The 16,010-nt window shown below is 48.4% G+C and overlaps 1 protein-coding gene across 1 annotated transcript; it reads left to right on the top strand.

Moving 5' to 3' along the window:
- The first annotated feature begins 1,252 nt into the window (after positions 1–1,252).
- LOC140380224 (uncharacterized) lies at positions 1,253–14,904 on the top strand. The gene is made up of 12 exons (XM_072464389.1): positions 1,253–1,639; positions 2,368–2,533; positions 5,197–5,571; positions 5,935–6,303; positions 7,729–8,082; positions 8,711–8,728; positions 8,814–8,874; positions 8,956–8,999; positions 10,752–10,902; positions 11,003–11,125; positions 12,121–12,191; positions 14,282–14,904. Exons 1-12 carry the CDS (start codon positions 1,431–1,433, stop codon positions 14,303–14,305), a joined length of 1,965 nt encoding a protein of 654 aa, XP_072320490.1. The 5' UTR covers positions 1,253–1,430; the 3' UTR covers positions 14,306–14,904.
- The last annotated feature ends 1,106 nt before the right edge of the window (positions 14,905–16,010 follow it).

The following is a 16,010-nucleotide window of genomic DNA, read 5'->3' as shown; positions in this document are numbered from 1 at the left end:
GCTCTGAAGAACAAAAGCAGCTAATTGCTCTGGTGTGAGGGTGTCCAGACATGTAGATGTCGGGCTGTGACTTTGGGTGTCACAAAAATAAATTGAATTGAATTAGAATTGAATTGAAATTGAAACCAGGCAGAGGGCCAGATTCTTATTATTATTTTTCCATAACAAATCTTTATTTATTTTTCCTCTCCATCCCTTGTTGGGAAATGGGAGGTTTTGTCTATGGGAGTTTTTGTTTAGAAGAGATCTTCTATTGAGAGTGTTTTTCAAACTTCCTATAAGTGATCTGTTCTTTTCCTCTGTATCTACCTGCGTTGCAACAATGAAATTTCCCCATGTGTGGACAATAAAGGAATATCTTATCTTAATACTAATGGATCAGTGCTGTCCACGGCTCTCTGTCATTAGAAGATGGAAGTGTGACATATGGACATGGTGCATACAGTAGTAGGAACACATCTATAACACTCGGGTGTTTATGATTACACGGCTCTATAAGTCTGATATGTCGTTACTTTAAATGTATGAGATGAATCTGGCTTCAATTCACCACCATCTGCGCCGCCAGTTTCCCTCGTCTACAAAATGTTCGTGCGCGAGGATCAAAGTTGACGCACCGTTGCACGTTCTCCCGCCAAGTTTATCTTTATAAATCTAAAGCTTTGCGTGGGAAGCGGCGTCCGCCACTTTCAAGCCCTGTTTTGAGTAAGCGAGCTTTATAAATGAGGCCCCGGGTATTGAGCAGTTCTTTGGTGTCTAAAGTTTGGTGAGAGGAGAGTAGGATGGAGAGTTCAGCCCTTTGTGACATCACATGCTGAGCAAAACAGGGGCAAAAACATATAAGACGTCCAACTACAGTGGGGGGCGGGAATACCAACCGCCATAAAACACCAAAGAAGAAGAAGATTTGTTACATACACTGTGATTCACTTTGTCCTGGTTTTATGGCACCAGTGGCATGCTCCTGGTCTAATGTAAAACACATGTCCACAGTTTGTCCTGCTGAGACCTCCCAGGGTTCTTCTCTCCACCTTTTCCATTCTTAAACCATATTTTACTTCTACATTTCTATTCGTCCAAACCTACTCCACCTCCTCTGTTCTTATGCAAGACTTCCTGAATCTTTGTATTCCTTGGGTGAACCAGGACCAAACCAGGACTAAACCAGGACCAAACCAGGACTAAACCAGGACCAAACCAGGACTAAACCAGGACCAAACCAGGACTAAACCAGGACCAAACCAGGACTAAACCAGGACCAAACCAGGACTAAACCAGGACTAAACCAGGACCAAACCAGGTCTAAACCAGGACTGAACCAGGTCTAAACCAGGACCAAACCAGGACTAAACCAGGACTAAACCAGGACTAAACCTGGACCAAACCAGGTCTAAACCAGGACCAAACCAGGTCTAAACCAGGACTAAACCATGGCGCGTTTAGTAGTCTTTCTGTGGCTGTGTCTCCTCCACGCCGCTGAACCCAAACCGAACTGCAGGCCGCTCCAGGCGTCCTTCTGCGGGTCTGTGGGCTACATGACCAGCGCCAGCCCCAGCGGGGCGTCCGGGTACAGCCTGCGGGACATCGGGCAGATCGTGGAGACGGCGTGCGCTCCGGACGTGGCCACGCTCATGTGCAGGTGCGTACGGCTGTTATTCTTACGCATTAATGAGCAACTGTTTACACGTGAGACAACTATCACACCAACTCAACCGAAACATGTGTTTGCAATTGAAATGTTGTTCTATTCTCTCACAAACAGAGAAGTGGAGGTCTGGACTGAGTCCAGTCTCTCAAACACATCTGAAATGTATCTTCAACTGACCAAAAGCACATGTTCGTGACAGAATAATGACACAAGCTTTTGAAGCTTTTGTTAGAACACTGTTTGTGCTCTGTGGTCAGGTTCAACAAACTGAACCAACACTGAAAAGAAAATGTTAAAACCAATTCCAAAAAAAATTATAGAACATTTTCACGAAGACACGGTCAACATTAGTCTGAAAAGTGCTTTGATGAGCCTCATTGCACACCTGGGATTCAAAGGTAAAGTTATGATCAAATTGGGGGCCAAAAACATATAATCTTACTGCGAATACTGCGACCTCCTGAAATCAATGTACATTTCTTTTGTTTTTGAAACCTGGAGAAATCTGCCCAGGCTCCAGTCTTTAGAGTCACAATGACACAATCATCTGTTCTTCATGATTATATCAAAATTAGACTGAAAACTGTGAAGTGCTTTGAGTGTCTTGAAAGACACTGAATAACTGCAAGACATTATTTTTGACCTGAGTTCCCTTGGTTACCTTGGTTACATGGGTCACATGGGTTACCTTGGTTACCTGAGTGTGGTGTAATGTGCAGGGTGGCGGTGCCAGAGTGCGGAGCCGAGGAGGACAGTCGTCTGAAGCCGTGTCGAAGTCTCTGTGAGCGAGTGAAGAGCGAGTGCGAGGGAACTCTGAAGGCCAAACGCATTTACTGGCCCATCCGCCTGAGGTGTGACAGTCTGCCCCAGAACGACTGTGTGCAGGTGAGACCCCGCCCCAGAACGACTGTGTGCAGGTGAGACTCCGCCCCAGAACGACTGTGTGCAGGTGAGACCCCGCCCCAGAACGACTGTGTGCAGGTGAGACTCCGCCCCAGAACGACTGTGTGCAGGTGAGACCCCGCCCCAGAACGACTGTGTGCAGGTGAGACCCCGCCCCAGAACGACTGTGTGCAGGTGAGACTCCGCCCCAGAACGACTGTGTGCAGGTGAGACTCCGCCCCAGAACGACTGTGTGCAGGTGAGACCCCGCCCCAGAACGACTGTGTGCAGGTGAGACTCCGCCCCAGAACGACTGTGTGCAGGTGAGACTCTGCCCCAGAACTACTGTGTGCAGGTGAGACCCCGCCCCAGAACTACTGTGTGCAGGTGAGACTCCGCCCCAGAACGACTGTGTGCAGGTGAGACTCCGCCCCAGAACGACTGTGTGCAGGTGAGACTCCGCCCCAGAACGACTGTGTGCAGGTGAGACTCCGCCCCAGAACGACTGTGTGCAGGTGAGACTCCGCCCCAGAACGACTGTGTGCAGGTGAGACCCCGCCCCAGAACGACTGTGTGCAGGTGAGACTCCGCCCCAGAACGACTGTGTGCAGGTGAGACCCCGCCCCAGAACGACTGTGTGCAGGTGAGACTCCGCCCCAGAACGACTGTGTGCAGGTGAGACCCCGCCCCAGAACGACTGTGTGCAGGTGAGACCCCGCCCCAGAACGACTGTGTGCAGGTGAGACTCCGCCCCAGAACGACTGTGTGCAGGTGAGACTCCGCCCCAGAACGACTGTGTGCAGGTGAGACCCCGCCCCAGAACGACTGTGTGCAGGTGAGACTCCGCCCCAGAACGACTGTGTGCAGGTGAGACTCTGCCCCAGAACTACTGTGTGCAGGTGAGACCCCGCCCCAGAACTACTGTGTGCAGGTGAGACTCCGCCCCAGAACGACTGTGTGCAGGTGAGACTCCGCCCCAGAACGACTGTGCAGGTGAGACCCCGCCCCAGAACGACTGTGTGCAGGTGAGACTCCGCCCCAGAACGACTGTGTGCAGGTGAGACTCCGCCCCAGAACGACTGTGTGCAGGTGAGACTCCGCCCCAGAACGACTGTGTGCAGGTGAGACTCCGCCCCAGAACGACTGTGTGCAGGTGAGACTCCGCCCCAGAACGACTGTGTGCAGGTGAGACTCCGCCCCAGAACGACTGTGTGCAGGTGAGACTCCGCCCCAGAACGACTGTGTGCAGGTGAGACTCCGCCCCAGAACGACTGTGTGCAGGTGAGACTCCGCCCCAGAACGACTGTGTGCAGGTGAGACCCCGCCCCAGAACGACTGTGTGCAGGTGAGACTCCGCCCCAGAACTACTGTGTGCAGGTGAGACCCCGCCCCAGAACGACTGTGTGCAGGTGAGACCCCACCCCAGAACGACTGTGCAGGTGAGACTCCGCCCCAGAACGACTGTGTGCAGGTGAGACTCCGCCCCAGAACGACTGTGTGCAGGTGAGACTCCGCCCCAGAACTACTGTGTGCAGGTGAGACTCCGCCCCAGAACTACTGTGTGCAGGTGAGACCCCGCCCCAGAACGACTGTGTGCAGGTGAGACTCCGCCCCAGAACGACTGTGTGCAGGTGAGACTCCGCCCCAGAACGACTGTGCAGGTGAGACCCCGCCCCAGAACGACTGTGTGCAGGTGAGAACCCGCCCCAGAACGACTGTGTGCAGGTGAGACCCCGCCCCAGAACGACTGTGTGCAGGTGAGACTCCGCCCCAGAACGACTGTGTGCAGGTGAGACTCCGCCCCAGAACGACTGTGTGCAGGTGAGACTCCGCCCCAGAACGACTGTGTGCAGGTGAGACTCCGCCCCAGAACGACTGTGTGCAGGTGAGACTCCGCCCCAGAATGACTGTGTGCAGGTGAGACCCCGCCCCAGAACGACTGTGTGCAGGTGAGACCCCGCCCCAGAACGACTGTGTGCAGGTGAGACTCCGCCCCAGAACGACTGTGTGCAGGTGAGACTCCGCCCCAGAACTACTGTGTGCAGGTGAGACTCCGCCCCAGAACTACTGTGTGCAGGTGAGACCCCGCCCCAGAACGACTGTGTGCAGGTGAGACTCCGCCCCAGAACGACTGTGTGCAGGTGAGACTCCGCCCCAGAACGACTGTGCAGGTGAGACCCCGCCCCAGAACGACTGTGTGCAGGTGAGACCCCGCCCCAGAACGACTGTGTGCAGGTGAGACTCCGCCCCAGAACGACTGTGTGCAGGTGAGACCCCGCCCCAGAACGACTGTGTGCAGGTGAGACTCCGCCCCAGAACGACTGTGTGCAGGTGAGACTCCGCCCCAGAACGACTGTGTGCAGGTGAGACTCCGCCCCAGTATGACTTTGGGCTCGGTACCTTTCTATTTCTGGCAAGTACCTTTATTTAAGCAAAACCCATTTTTCAACACCAGCGAATCATTTCATCCTCAGCGTTTGAGATCATTGAGCACATTCATTTAAATCTCACACTCTCCTTGGGCCCTTCATTTTGTAGAATCTCGTGGTGCAAACGTTTTTCTGTACCAGTCGTACCTAAACTTCGAGAGACGAGAGGAAGCTGTCTCAGGTGATTAGTTTAGGTTTCAGACTCACCATCTAAAGCTGATGTTTCTCATTTCCCAGGGATCCCAGGCCTCGAGGGGCGGAGTCCCACGCGCAGGCCCTCAAGTCTGTGAGCCAATCAGAATCCCCCTTTGCAGCGATTTGCCCCACAACATCACAGTAATGCCAAACTTGTTGGGGCACACAAACCAGGACGACGCGAGCTTGGAGATGCACCAGTTCTATCCTCTGATTAAGGTGCAGTGCAGTCCGGCTATCAAAGAGTTCCTCTGCTCCGTCTACGCTCCGGAGTGCGTCCGGGGCAACGCTCGCGCCCCCTGCAGGAGAACGTGTGAGCGTGCACGCGCGGGCTGCGAGCCGCTCATGATGAAGTTCGGTTTCAAGTGGCCGGAGAGTTTGAACTGTGACACATTCAAGAACGACAGCTGTGATCCGGTAGGAGGCGCAATTTTGTCGCAAGGATTTTTAAAAGGAAATTGCCAGAGTTTTATGAGACCAATGAATAAGACAAAATAACAATTTGAAATAATCTGCCTCTAAAATACTCACTTTCCATATGAAACCATGTATGAAATGTATGTCTCTATGGGCTGCATGATTATTTATTGAACATTTTTCTATGTTCTGCTCAAAAATGAACTTAAGGAGGAAGAATATACTATATATACTATAATGTACCATCAGTTAGTGGTGAAGTTTTGTGTCAACATTTATTATTGCTTATTTGCTCATTATTTGCTAATCAATAAGAGCAATAATTGTATTTCGGATGAATGGCTTCTAACCTCTTTCCTCCAGGAGCGTCCCCCCACCGCGGCCCCTACTGAGCCCCCCCAGTGTGAGCCCATCTCGGTGCCGTTGTGCTCGGACCTGTCCTACGCCCAGACGATGCTTCCAAACTCGCTGGGACTCCGCTCGCAGCAGCAGATTTCCGAGGAGCTCCGCCGGGACTTCGAGGCCCTGATGACGGTCGGCTGCTCCCCGTCGCTGAAGCCGTTCCTCTGCTCCGTCTACACGCCGGAGTGTGTCCAGGGGCAAGCGCGCGCCCCCTGCAGGACGCTGTGCGAAGAGGCGCGCTCCTCCTGTGAACCGCTGCTCAGGAAGGTCGGGATGAGCTGGCCACACGCGCTGAGGTGTGAGGCCTACGACACCAACTCCTGCTCGCACGTGAGTGAACGAAACATATCGTAGCCGACGCTGTTTTGTCAGTTTCTAGGCAACTAAGAGGTCCGCCAAAAACCGCTGGTGCTGCCCCGGAAGTAAAAAACCCCCAGAAGAGACAGAGCGAGAGAAGAAGTGAAAGAGAACGGTAAAAGAAAAGAGTAGAGTAGAAGAGACAAACGTCTACCAGAAAACCACTTCACTACCAGTGCTCATATGTTGGCAAACACGGTAAATATCCTTGTGTATGTTTATTTGTACCGTTTGTAATTTATTATAGTTGAAATGATTTTGTCTTTGTTTTAGTTTTCACGGTGTAAAGGAGTAAAAGGTGTAAAACGAACGGTGTCCTGGCTGAAAGCTTCGATTAAACCTGACACAAACATCAGTATGAAGTTAAACCACAGAAGTTAAACATATACTGGGATCTAAAACCCCAAAACAGACAAATGCAAATGTCATAAACAAATCTTTAATAACAACGAGTATCTTGGACATCTATTCTTGGACACTGGGTTGAATGAAAGTGCTGAGCTGTAACGATCTCCACTTGGCGGTGAGTTGGAGGAGAAAGCATCATGAGGGTCTGAGCCCTCTGTCCGAGAGGAAGGAGACTGAGATGGACAGTTGGACTGTTGTGGTGAAGAAGGAGCTGAGTCCAAAGACTAAGCTCTCAATTTACTGCTCAATCTACGTTGCTACCCTCACTTATGGTCATGAGCTTTGGGTCATGACCAAAAGGACAAGACGGTGGTAAAAGCGGTGAGAATCCTCCCCTCTGAGGCCTTGGCACGACTTGAGGTGCCCATGGAAGAGCTGGAGGAAGTGATTGTGGAGAGTGAAGTCTCCCGGCTCAGACTGCTGCATCCACGACTCGGCACCAGAAGAAAATGGATGGAACTTGTAAAAAGTAGTAAGACTTGGAGTAAACCATGGCTATTCAAGCTCTAAGTTTGAAGCACTTTGAATTGCCTTGTGAAATGTACTCTTGCCTTAAATATAAACTATTAGTTACTGGATTTTCAGTAGAATTCTCCTTTTTTTCCTGTTTCTCCTGGGCTTCCTTGTGGACCTGGGGCTTCCTTGTTTCTTCCTTAGTAGAAAAAGCTTCAGTTGTAGTCATCTGGACTCAGTTAGAAAAAATAGACGTCATTGTCAAAGTTGTCATTGTCCTTGACAATGACTCTTGGATGAGAGTCGAAACGTATATTTTTTCTAACCGAGTCCAGATGACTACAACTGAAGCTTTTTCTACTATGGAACACGCCTGGACGAATGAGGGATTACACCGACGTGTACTTGTTTCTTCCTTGTTTCTCTGGAGCTTCCTTGTTTCTCTGGAGCTTCCTTGTGGATCTGGGGCTCTCTGTGCACATCCCCGTATGTGTCTTATGTCTCTGTTTGTTGTCGTTTACTTCCTGTTTACCTCAGTTTGGCGTGAGCAGCAGTGGCGGCATCTGCCAGCCCATCAGCGTGCCCATGTGCCAGGGCTTGTCATACTCCGAGACCCTCGTCCCAAACTTCCTGGGCCACAACAGCCAGCGCGAGGCCGCCATCCAAATGTCCTTCTTCAACTCTATCGTCCAGAACTTCTGCCAAGTGGACATCCGCCTGTTCCTGTGCCTCGTGTACGCCCCCAAGTGTGTGCGGGGGGAAGTGAAGGCCCCGTGCCGCTCCTTCTGCCAGAGGGCCAAACAGGGCTGCCGGACGGTGATGGACCAGCTCAACATGAACTGGCCTCGAGAGCTACAGTGCGACGCCTTCCCGACGGAGAACTGCATCCCGGTGAGAGCACGAGCCACGTCGTGAATATGGTTGATATTTTAGACGTGTTTATTGCATGTAATGGATTAGACTATCCATTTCAAGATTTCCCATGCAAAAAAAACGATATAGTTTTTCCTATTAAATGTGACAATTTTGGTCTACAATAGTTCAGACCGATCAGAGTAAAGGGAAAAAATGACATGGACAAATTTGATAAACTTTGGACTAAATGGGACTTGACTATTGGACTTACTGTGCCTTCTTCTATTATTATTACTATTATTCTTTATTTATTAGAATTATTTTAGTCTAGCTCTCTGGTTTTGTTTCTTGTTTTATTGTACATATTAAAAAATAAAAAAAAATAAAAACATTTAATACAAAAAAGCAGAAATGGGTCGCAGAGGTGTTCCCGAGTTACACAGACGTCCCACGGGCCAATTGTAACATCTTTGTACATCATAAATAACAGACGTAGCTCATTTGAAGCTCTTCGCAGCGGTCCAAACGTATCGCTCGCTGACCTAACGCCGTCAGAACATTCTCATGATTCATCGCCATGTGTTTTTAAGCTCCGATCCGAACCGTAAAGCGCCGTGCAACGCATTATCGGACCCGTTTCTACTCGTGTTTTGTTTCTTTGCAGGAGCACGGCGACGCTGAGGTACGTCCGTTCTGCGGTGTTTGATCAGGTTTATCGTTCGCGGTGAGAATGATGGAAATGCGGTCTGATTGTCACGTTCCCGCAGGTCAGCGCGAAGCAGATCCTGGAGCGGCTCGACGCCGGAGGATTCTCCGTCTTCGGAAACAGTCCGTTTTTCGTCCATGAAAGTAACTGCAAAAAAAAAAAAAAAGGTTCTTTCTGACTGTTGTGACTGTCTGCGCTTCCAGGTCTCAGTCTGAGGACGGCCTTCCTGCTGCTCAGCCTCGCCGACGTATCCTGCTCAATCAGGCTTGGGTTTAAACCTGGTTCAATCTCTTGGTTCATGTCTGGTTCACATATGGAATATTCCTGCCCAAGTCCTTTTTTTAGACCTGGTTTGGATTTTATTCCGTTTAGTTCTCTTGGTTCTGGGAATACGTCTACTATCTGGGGTTGGTGGATTAGGTCTGATTTTTGTCCAGATTTAAACTTAATCTTCTGGTTTTAGTGGAGTTGAGTTTTAGTTTTGACCAATTTGATGCAAAAAGCGTGACATTTCCCGTGTTTTGGTGGATTTTGGCACATTTTATGTCCAAAGTCGGGCTACAACGACGAATAATCATTGAGCGAATCGAATAATCCAGGCACGACATATCTTTTGATCACTTGCTCTGATTTGCAAAAGGCCCAATTACATTTTCACAATATTTCCATGAGATTAAATTGGATGTCGCAGGAGGCAATTCTTTTCTCTTTTCTTTTTTTTAATATATATTTTCTAAAACTAACACAAACGTCCCAATTAGTCCAAAGTTGAGCAAATTTGTCCAGTTTAAATCCAAAGGTTACACATTCCGGTATTTTCTGGACTATAAGTTGCACCAGCCAAAAAATTGCGTAATAGAGAAGAAAAAAAGTCGCACTGGAGTATAAGTTGCATTTTTGGGTGAAATGTATCTGATAAAATCCAAGACCAAGAACAAACATTTCATGTCGAAATGCAGTTTAAAATAATAACAGATGAGAGAACATGGTGAATAGGTGTACGTATGCTAACGCTAACACCTTCAGCTACATGACGTATGCTAACGCTAACACCTTCAGCTACATGACGTATGCTAACGCTAACACCTTCAGCTACATGACGTATGCTAGCGCTAACACCTTTAGCTACATGACGTATGCTAACGCTAACACCTTCAGCTACATGACGTATGCTAACGCTAACACCTTCAGCTACATGACGTATGCTAGCGCTAACACCTTTAGCTACATGACGTATGCTAGCGCTAACACCTTCAGCTACATGACGTATGCTAGCGCTAACACCTTCAGCTACATGACGTATGCTAGCGCTAACACCTTTAGCTACATGACGTATGCTAGCGCTAACACCTTTAGCTACATGACGTATGCTAACGCTAACACCTTCAGCTACATGACGTATGCTAGCGCTAACACCTTTAGCTACATGACGTATACTAACGCTAACACCTTCAGCTACATGACGTATGCTAACGCTAACACCTTCAGCTACATGACGTATGCTAACGCTAACACCTTCAGCTACATGACGTATGCTAACGCTAACACCTTCAGCTACATGAGGCACAGACAGAACTGTGGTAAGTGTCTGGTATGTTAACGTAACATATGAACAGTTATTCAGATAACTATAACATAAAGAACATGCTAACAAGTTTACAAAAGCATCAGTTTTACCCCAAATCACTAAATCCATTGAATTCTTCTTCCTCTGTGTCACTTCTAAACAACTCCACAAACTCCAGAGGAAGTGCTGATTCTTCTTCTGCGTCACTTAGAGCCTAGAGCGCCCTCTTGTGGTTGTCAATGTGAAAACAACGAATAACATCACATATAAGTCGCTCTGGAGTGTAAATCGCACCCCGGCCAAAACTATGAAAAAAGACCTATAGTCCGGAAAATACAGTAGTAAAGGTCTGAGCCGTAGTGCGAGTGTTCGGGAGGAGCTGGAGAAGGCGTTGTGCAATGACACACTGGAGGGTTTCCTGAGCGTGCGTAGGCAGACGGGTCCGGCGGCCTCAGCTCCGTCGAGTACTTTAAGATGGAGCACTTTGTGGCGTCTGTGAGGAGAGAATACGTGGAGCTCAACCAGGGACGCACTCCTCCTGTGGTCACCCAGGAACAGGTGCTGGTGGCGCTGGTCCGACGCGGTAAGAGAATATCAATCTACAACTGCCACATCCATGGAGTCGTAGATGAATCAGGACTTTATTTAAGTTTATTGATATGTGACTGTGATTTGTTTGAAAGCTCTGCTCGCGATGGACAGGAAAATGTTCCAGCCTCTGTGGCGACTGTACAGGAACAGCAAAGGGAACAGCATCGACTTCGACGACTTTGTGGCTGTTGTCACCAGGCTGCAGGTCCTCAAAGGTAACACCAACTTTGGACTTGTGTGGTCACCAGGCTGCAGGTCCTCAAAGGTAACACCAACTTTGGACTTGTGTGGTCACCAGGCTGCAGGTCCTCAAAGGTAACACAGACTTTAGACTCGTGTGGTCACCAGGCTGCAGGTCCTCAAAGGTAACACCAACTTTGGACTTGTGTGGTCACCAGGCTGCAGGTCCTCAAAGGTAACACCGACTTAAGACTTGTGCGGTCACCAGGCTGCAGGTCCTCAAAGGTAACACCGACTTAAGACTTGTGCGGTCACCAGGCTGCAGGTCCTCAAAGGTAACACCGACTTAAGACTTGTGCGGTCACCAGGCTGCGGGTCCTCAAAGGTAACACAGACTTTAGACTCGTGTGGTCACCAGGCTGCAGGTCCTCAAAGGTAACACCAACTTTAGACTTGTGTGGTCACCAGGCTGCAGGTCCTCAAAGGTAACACGGACTTTAGACTTGTGTGGTCACCAGGCTGCAGGTCCTCAAAGGTAACACCGACTTTAGACTTGTGTGGTCACCAGGCTGCAGGTCCTCAAAGGTAACACCAACTTTAGACTTGTGTGGTCACCAGGCTGCAGGTCCTCAAAGGTAACACCGACTTTAGACTTGTGTGGTCACCAGGCTGCAGGTCCTCAAAGGTAACACCAACTTTAGACTTGTGTGGTCACCAGGCTGCAGGTCCTCAAAGGTAACACCAACTTTAGACTTGTGTGGTCACCAGGCTGCAGGTCCTCAAAGGTAACACCGACTTTAGACTTGTGTGGTCACCAGGCTGCAGGTCCTCAAAGGTAACACCGACTTAAGACTTGTGTGGTCACCAGGCTGCAGGTCCTCAAAGGTAACACCGACTTTATAACGTTAAGGTATCTAAATTGTTAACAAATGTGACTTCAGATACAAAACAGCTGACTTTGATGATAATGAGCAAAAAAGCGTTTGTATCTCTAGCTGAAACTTCTCAGAGCCTGTGTTTTTGCTTGCAGATCGATTCCTGGCTCGTCTGCTGAATCTGCCCGACGAAGCATGTCAAGTGGCCGCCTTCTCGTACTTACAGGTCAGTGGACGACGTGCGGAAACGTCTTCAAACGGAGCGTGTCGCCGTAAACGTCTCTGTCTTCAAACGGAGCGTGTCGCCGTAAACGTCTCTGTCTTCAAACGGAGCGTGTCGCCGTAAACGTCTCTGTCTTCAAACGGAGCGTGTCGCCGTAAACGTCTCTGTCTTCAAACGGAGCGTGTCGCCGTAAACGTCTCTGTCTTCAAACGGAGAGTGTCGCCGTAAACGTCTCTGTCTTCAAACGGAGCGTGTCGCCGTAAACGTCTCTGTCTTCAAACGGAGCGTGTCGCCGTAAACGTCTCTGTCTTCAAACGGAGCGTGTCGCCGTAAGCGTCTCTGTCTTCAAACGGAGCGTGTCGCCGTAAACGTCTCTGTCTTCAAACGGAGAGTGTCGCCGTAAACGTCTCTGTCTTCAAACGGAGCGTGTCGCCGTAAACGTCTGTCTTCAAACGGAGCGTGTCGCCGTAAACGTCTCTGTCTTCAAACGGAGCGTGTCGCCGTAAACGTCTCTGTCTTCAAACGGAGCGTGTCGCCGTAAACGTCTCTGTCTTCAAACGGAGCGTGTCGCCGTAAACGTCTGTCTTCAAACGGAGCGTGTCGCCGTAAACGTCTGTCTTAAAACGGAGAGTGTCGCCGTAAACGTCTCTGTCTTTAAACGGAGCGCGTCGCCGTAAACGTCTCGTCTTTAAACGGAGCGTGTCGCCGTAAACGTCTCCGTCTTCAAACGGAGCGTGTCGCCGTAAACGTCTCCGTCTTCAAACGGAGCGTGTCGCCGTAAACGTCTCCGTCTTCAAACGGAGCGTGTCGCCGTAAACGTCTCCGTCTTCAAACGGAGCGTGTCGCCGTAAACGTCTCCGTCTTAAAACGGAGCGCGTCGCCGTAAACGTCTCCGTCTTTAAACGGAGCGCGTCGCCGTAAACGTCTCCGTCTTTAAACGGAGCGCGTCGCCGTAAACGTCTCTGTCTTTAAACGGAGCGTGTCGCCGTAAACGTCTCTGTCTTTAAACGGAGCGCGTCGCCGTAAACGTCTGTCTTCAAATGGAGCGTGTCGCCGTAAACGTCTCTGTCTTTAAACGGAGCGCGTCGCCGTAAACGTCTCTGTCTTTAAACGGAGCGCGTCGCCGTAAACGTCTCTGTCTTCAAACGGAGCGTGTCGCCGTAAACGTCTCTGTCTTCAAACGGAGCGTGTCGCCGTAAACGTCTCTGTCTTCAAACGGAGCGTGTCGCCGTAAACGTCTCTGTCTTCAAACGGAGCGTGTCGCCGTAAACGTCTCTGTCTTCAAACGGAGCGTGTCGCCGTAAACGTCTGTCTTCAAATGGAGCGTGTCGCCGTAAACGTCTCTGTCTTTAAACGGAGCGCGTCGCCGTAAACGTCTCCTTCTTTAAACGGAGCGCGTCGCCGTAAACGTCTCTGTCTTCAAACGGAGCGTGTCGCCGTAAACGTCTCTGTCTTCAAACGGAGCGTGTCGCCGTAAACGTCTCTGTCTTCAAACGGAGCGTGTCGCCGTAAACGTCTCTGTCTTCAAACGGAGCGTGTCGCCGTAAACGTCTCTGTCTTCAAACGGAGCGTGTCGCCGTAAACGTCTCTGTCTTCAAACGGAGAGTGTCGCCGTAAACGTCTCTGTCTTCAAACGGAGCGTGTCGCCGTAAACGTCTCTGTCTTCAAACGGAGAGTGTCGCCGTAAACGTCTCTGTCTTCAAACGGAGCGTGTCGCCGTAAACGTCTCTGTCTTCAAACGGAGCGCGTCGCCGTAAACGTCTCTGTCTTCAAACGGAGAGTGTCGCCGTAAACGTCTCTGTCTTCAAACGGAGCGTGTCGCCGTAAACGTCTCTGTCTTCAAACGGAGAGTGTCGCCGTAAACGTCTCTGTCTTTAAATGGAGCGCGTCGCCGTAAACGTCTCTGTCTTTAAACGGAGCGTGTCGCCCTAAACGTCTGTCTTTAAACGGAGCGTGTCGCCCTAAACGTCTCTGTCTTTAAACGGAGCGTGTCGCCCTAAACGTCTCTGTCTTTAAACGGAGCGTGTCGCCGTAAACGTCTCTGTCTTTAAACGGAGCGTGTCGCCGTAAACGTCTGTCTTTTCCTCTCGCAGTTTGTTCAAGCCGCCATCCTCTGAAGAGACGAGATCGGCGGCGGGAAAAGTGCATCGTGACAAAAGAAACGAGAAGAAAAGTAAAAATGTAACTCCTGTAACGTCACAAATATCAGATAACATTGTGCAGGATATAAAAATAGTTGATTCTTTAGTTAAAACCGGCACTACAGCTTCACTCGTGATCATAGTGTTTTTTTTCTGTTGCAGATGTAAAAGTTCTTATGAGATTTAGATGAAACGTGTCAGCGCTGCATACATATTCATACTCAGACTACTCCATTTTTATTATACAAAATAAAGATCTTTTGACATCTCTATAAGTTAAAATGTATTTGTGTTTCAAATACTCGTGAGAAATCTAATCTCAGACGTGTGTTCTTTCGTTTTTGTCGTTCACTGTGGATTTGTACGGTTTTACGAGCAAATACATTCGGTCTAAAAGTGAACATTATGGAGATCGTGTGAATGTTTTTACTGTTCAATGTTCTTCGAGCCCCAGGGGTCGTAACGAAATGAAGATATGTTTGTTGTCTTGACTTCGGAAGCAGGACCACACCCCTTTTCACGCCCCTTCCTGTGTGTATTATAATTTACAGCCCTCATCGCCAGAAGCCCCAAAACGGCACTATTTCTGTACATTTGTGTAGTGCATGTTCCTCGTATGCCAATAAACACTTTCAAAACAATTCAAAATGAGAGAATTCATCACTTTTGTTTTAAACTTTTAAAATGTTGTCACATTTCGATTCAAGTCCATTTAAAGCGAGCTCCTCTGATAAATGTGTGCAAGAGTTATCAAAGTGTTACATCATATCAGAAACGTCTGCAGCCTTCATGAAGCTTTCCCATAATCATCATCATCATCAATCATCAATAATCATCATCAATAATAATCATCAATAATCTTCATCATCAATAATCATCAATAATCATCATTATCATCAATATTCATCATCATCATCATCATCAATCATCATCAATAATCATCATCATCATCATCATCAATCATCAATAATCATCATCAATAATAATCATCAATAATCTTCATCATCAATAATCATCAATAATCATCATTATCATCAATATTCATCATCATCATCATCAATAATCATAATCATCAACAATAATCATTATCATAATCATCATCATCAATAATAATAATAATCATACACAAAAAATAGAAAAACGTTCATAAAATATGCGTTTTTTTACTGATTTAAGTGATAGAATAATACAATTAAGAATATTAAAACAAAAGGAATGATTACAAAACATGTGATCTTACATTAAAATATTAAATGCGTTTTGCTCATTTCTTTTACTACTTTAACTGAAAAACACATGCCTGATATTTACTTACAAATATATATTTATTCTGTTTAACTTCATCTCGTCCTTCTTCCGTCAGTGCGTTAAAGCTCCTGCAGGTGGCGCCACAGTTCAACACATCTGGAGGGGCCCCTGAGGACGTGGCACCAGCAGATCTTTCGAATTAGGCCATCATACCTCTCATGTGGCTCGTTGGTCTAGGGGCATGATTCTCTCATATGGTGCGAGAGGTCCTGGGTTCAAATCCCGGACAAGTCCAAGTTTTGAGCCAAAAGACAAAACTTTAACTTCTGTTTAGATTGAATTAAACCAGTGTCTTAGAAGTATAAATAGTACAAACTATACACACACTGAGTACAAGCTATACACAGTACTATACACACTGAGTACAAGCTAT

This window comes from Eucyclogobius newberryi, unplaced genomic scaffold, assembly GCF_026437365.1.
Source record: "Eucyclogobius newberryi isolate DKJ021-1_F unplaced genomic scaffold, fEucNew1.0.hap1 SCAF_457, whole genome shotgun sequence".
NCBI lineage: Eukaryota > Metazoa > Chordata > Actinopteri > Gobiiformes > Gobiidae > Eucyclogobius > Eucyclogobius newberryi.
Note: the sequence above shows the minus strand (reverse complement) of the source record. Positions and strands in the feature narration are given on the sequence as shown.

Coding starts and splice junctions, on each gene's coding strand:
- LOC140380224 (XM_072464389.1), top strand. CDS start 1,431: ATGGCGCGTTTAGTAGTCTTTCTGTGGCTGTGTCTCCTCCACGCCGCT. Junction 2,534..5,196: donor CCCAGAACGACTGTGTGCAG/GTGAGACCCCGC, acceptor CTCATTTCCCAG/GGATCCCAGGCCTCGAGGGG. Junction 10,903..11,002: donor GGTGGCGCTGGTCCGACGCG/GTAAGAGAATAT, acceptor TTTGTTTGAAAG/CTCTGCTCGCGATGGACAGG.